This window comes from Galeopterus variegatus, unplaced genomic scaffold (assembly GCF_000696425.1).
Source record: "Galeopterus variegatus unplaced genomic scaffold, G_variegatus-3.0.2 Scaffold1706, whole genome shotgun sequence".
Taxonomy (NCBI): Eukaryota; Metazoa; Chordata; class Mammalia; order Dermoptera; family Cynocephalidae; genus Galeopterus; species Galeopterus variegatus.
The window spans coordinates 146,821-149,468 of record NW_007727817.1 but is presented as its reverse complement, the minus strand read 5'-3'; the positions used below and the strand labels follow the sequence as shown (position 1 = coordinate 149,468).

Sequence of the window (2,648 nt, the reverse complement as noted above, 5' to 3'; positions counted from 1 at the left end):
ACAAAACTACATTAATATTACTTTATCAACCTGTGTTTTCCCCCAAACTAAGACCTTCTTGCTAACATGTTAAATCAAGTCTGGTTACTTTTCTTTTTTTTTTTTTTTTTATTTTAAGATTATGGAAAACCTTGTTTTTTACAGAATTGAACCCTCTTAAGCTCGTCATATATGCTATTGTATATCTCACATGAAAAAGCTTTTGGAATCAGACTTTTTGGCTCATTGAAATTTATAGAATTTTAGTTGAAGCACATGTTGAGGGCCTTCCATAAAGATTTTACTTGCTAAGATAAGGTCTTTTCCTGGGGGATGTTTCTTCTTCTTTATCTTCTTCTTCACCTTCACTGTTTGGGCTCCTTGTTCCATTAGCAACACCAGCAGAAGGAGATGAAAAAACTTTTAAGTCACCAGATGATGTTCTTTTGAGAAGGTCTACCTTGTTCCAATTTTCTTTTGTTCTTTTAGTTTCCGTAAGTTGATCATAATAATCTGGAAAGTTATTTTCCAAAGATGGCATGACTGTTACTCCCATATCTTCTTTAAAATACATTTCTTCCTTTAGCTCTGAGACTTTGGCATCTCCGTGAGGTATTTTACTATATGGTATGGAATGTAAGTAATTCTGTATTTGACTTCCTTTGTCTTTCTGATGGTCATATTTAATCTTCAATCCTTTGAAGGTCTGAACATATTCAATGGATTCAAATGCCTTATAAAACTTTTCGACTATGTGTGCAATAAGAGAATGGATATTTTCCACTCTTATGTATTCAAACATCTCAATAATAGCTGAATTCAACATATTGTACCTGGTTCCATTATGCAGAAAAGCATTTACAACTGGGTCAAAAAGATTTCCCTTGATGATGTAACTATTATAAAATCTATCTTTAAGTCCAATCATCCTTCTCATAAAGCGAACAGCACACAAGACCAGGAAAGTGTGCTTTGAATTCATCAAAATCAAGACTCTTCTTAGCAAATCATTTACCAAAATAAAGCTTTTTATGTAATATGCATGATGTTGTAAACAAAGCGTGAGCAGATCTAAAATTATACCAAGCAGCTGTGCTGTTTGGTAATTATTCGGGCAAGTTTTGCTTTTGGTAAATGTATTATCTCCTTCATGTTTGTCTTCTGAAGTAAATGTATTATCTCCTTCATGTTTGTCTTCTGAAGTAGTGGCCAAAAGTGGTGCTATGAAGTTATGCATACAATGTTTATAGAAGAAACTCAGAAAATCACATCTTACTTTATTAGATACTGACAGCATGTTGTTGAGATCAAGCAAAGTACGAAGACATCCCATCAAGTGCAGAGCACCTCCTAGTTCAGGATCAGTATCACAGATCATTTGTTTAATTACTACATTAATGAAAAGGTCATCATCTTCCATCTTCTCTGCTTCCTCCATTACAAGTTCTCGGATCATGGATGAACTGTACTCAACTAGATAAGTAAATATATCTGTAGCAGCTGATCTTATTAACAAATCATCAGCACTCATTATGATTTTAAGAGCAGGAAGAATTTCCAATTGTGTCAGCATTTGGAATAGCTCTTCCTTTTTTTGAGGCTCTAATACCTTAGAAAATGCACAGAATTCCTTGAGAAAAAAGGCCAACTCACGCCGTTTGTCATCATCTAGAGTCTTATCATTTAAATTTGCCAACACTTCAGACAAGCACTTGCGATCTCGCTGCAGCATGCTGACTATCTCAACCTTGTTGAGGAAAATAAAATGTTTAAGAGTAGAAAGATTATCTGCAGATATGGGTGGTTGAGGCACAAAAACGTCATATATGTACTGTACTCTGTACGTCTGATGTATTTTTTGCTTAAGTTCAGAGTCTGTTATTGGTATAATTTCCTTGAACTTTGCAGTTTGGCTCAAGAATTCCCTATGCCGTTTTGGCTGAGCCAAAGCAGGATCGTATTCAAGGCATCCAATCACATCCATGATATACTCATCAGAAAATATGATCTTAAACAGAGATAAGCTGTTGAAGAATAACATTCCTTTAATAATTTTATGTAAATGGTGTAAGCCTTCAGTGTTCTCTAGATTTTCACAAGTGTGGAACAGCTGCAATAGTTTTTTAATATAGTCCTCATTTTCCAGGACTGGAGCCAGTCTTTCCTTGCCGATAGGCGAGGGGAGAACCGACGTAACTAAAGCAGCAATTTGTTCAAGCCCATTGAGTTCACAGTCAGGCACCTCGACCACCTCAGTGGAAGCCCATGAGACGTTTCTGGTACCTACTTGGTCCCAGCGCTCGTCTTCATCATCCAGAAAACAGACTTTGATGTGGCGCCGTCTGCTCGCCATGTCCACCTCCGGCCTCACCACACCAGACCTGCGGTTGGCTCCGGCCGCCGCTTTGCGTATCCTGGCAACAGTAGCTGCGGCGACTAGAACAGCTACGGTGGCCGAGGTGGCAGTTCGGGTCTGCAGTGGTCACAGGGGCAGCAGCGGCTCCTGGGAGGCCATAGATCACCAGGGTTCCCGGCGGCCTTGCTGTCTTCCACTGTCCCCACTTCAATCTCCCCCAACCTCCATCTCTACCTTCTGCCCTCCCTTACCTACTCTCTCTTAAAAAGGGAGTCTCTGGGCCTGCTCTAGGCTGTCTAAAATAGCCTCGATC

At 39.1% G+C, this 2,648-nt stretch overlaps 1 protein-coding gene across 1 annotated transcript; it reads right to left on the bottom strand.

Moving 5' to 3' along the window:
• Positions 1-280: 280 nt before the first annotated feature.
• LOC103595185 (serine/threonine-protein phosphatase 4 regulatory subunit 3B-like) lies at positions 281-2,332 on the bottom strand. The gene is made up of 2 exons (XM_008578522.1): positions 1,154-2,332; positions 281-967 (listed from the first exon to the last, which is right to left on the bottom strand). The coding sequence occupies exons 1-2, from the start codon at positions 2,330-2,332 to the stop codon at positions 281-283; spliced, it is 1,866 nt and encodes a 621-aa protein (XP_008576744.1).
• Positions 2,333-2,648: the final 316 nt, after the last annotated feature.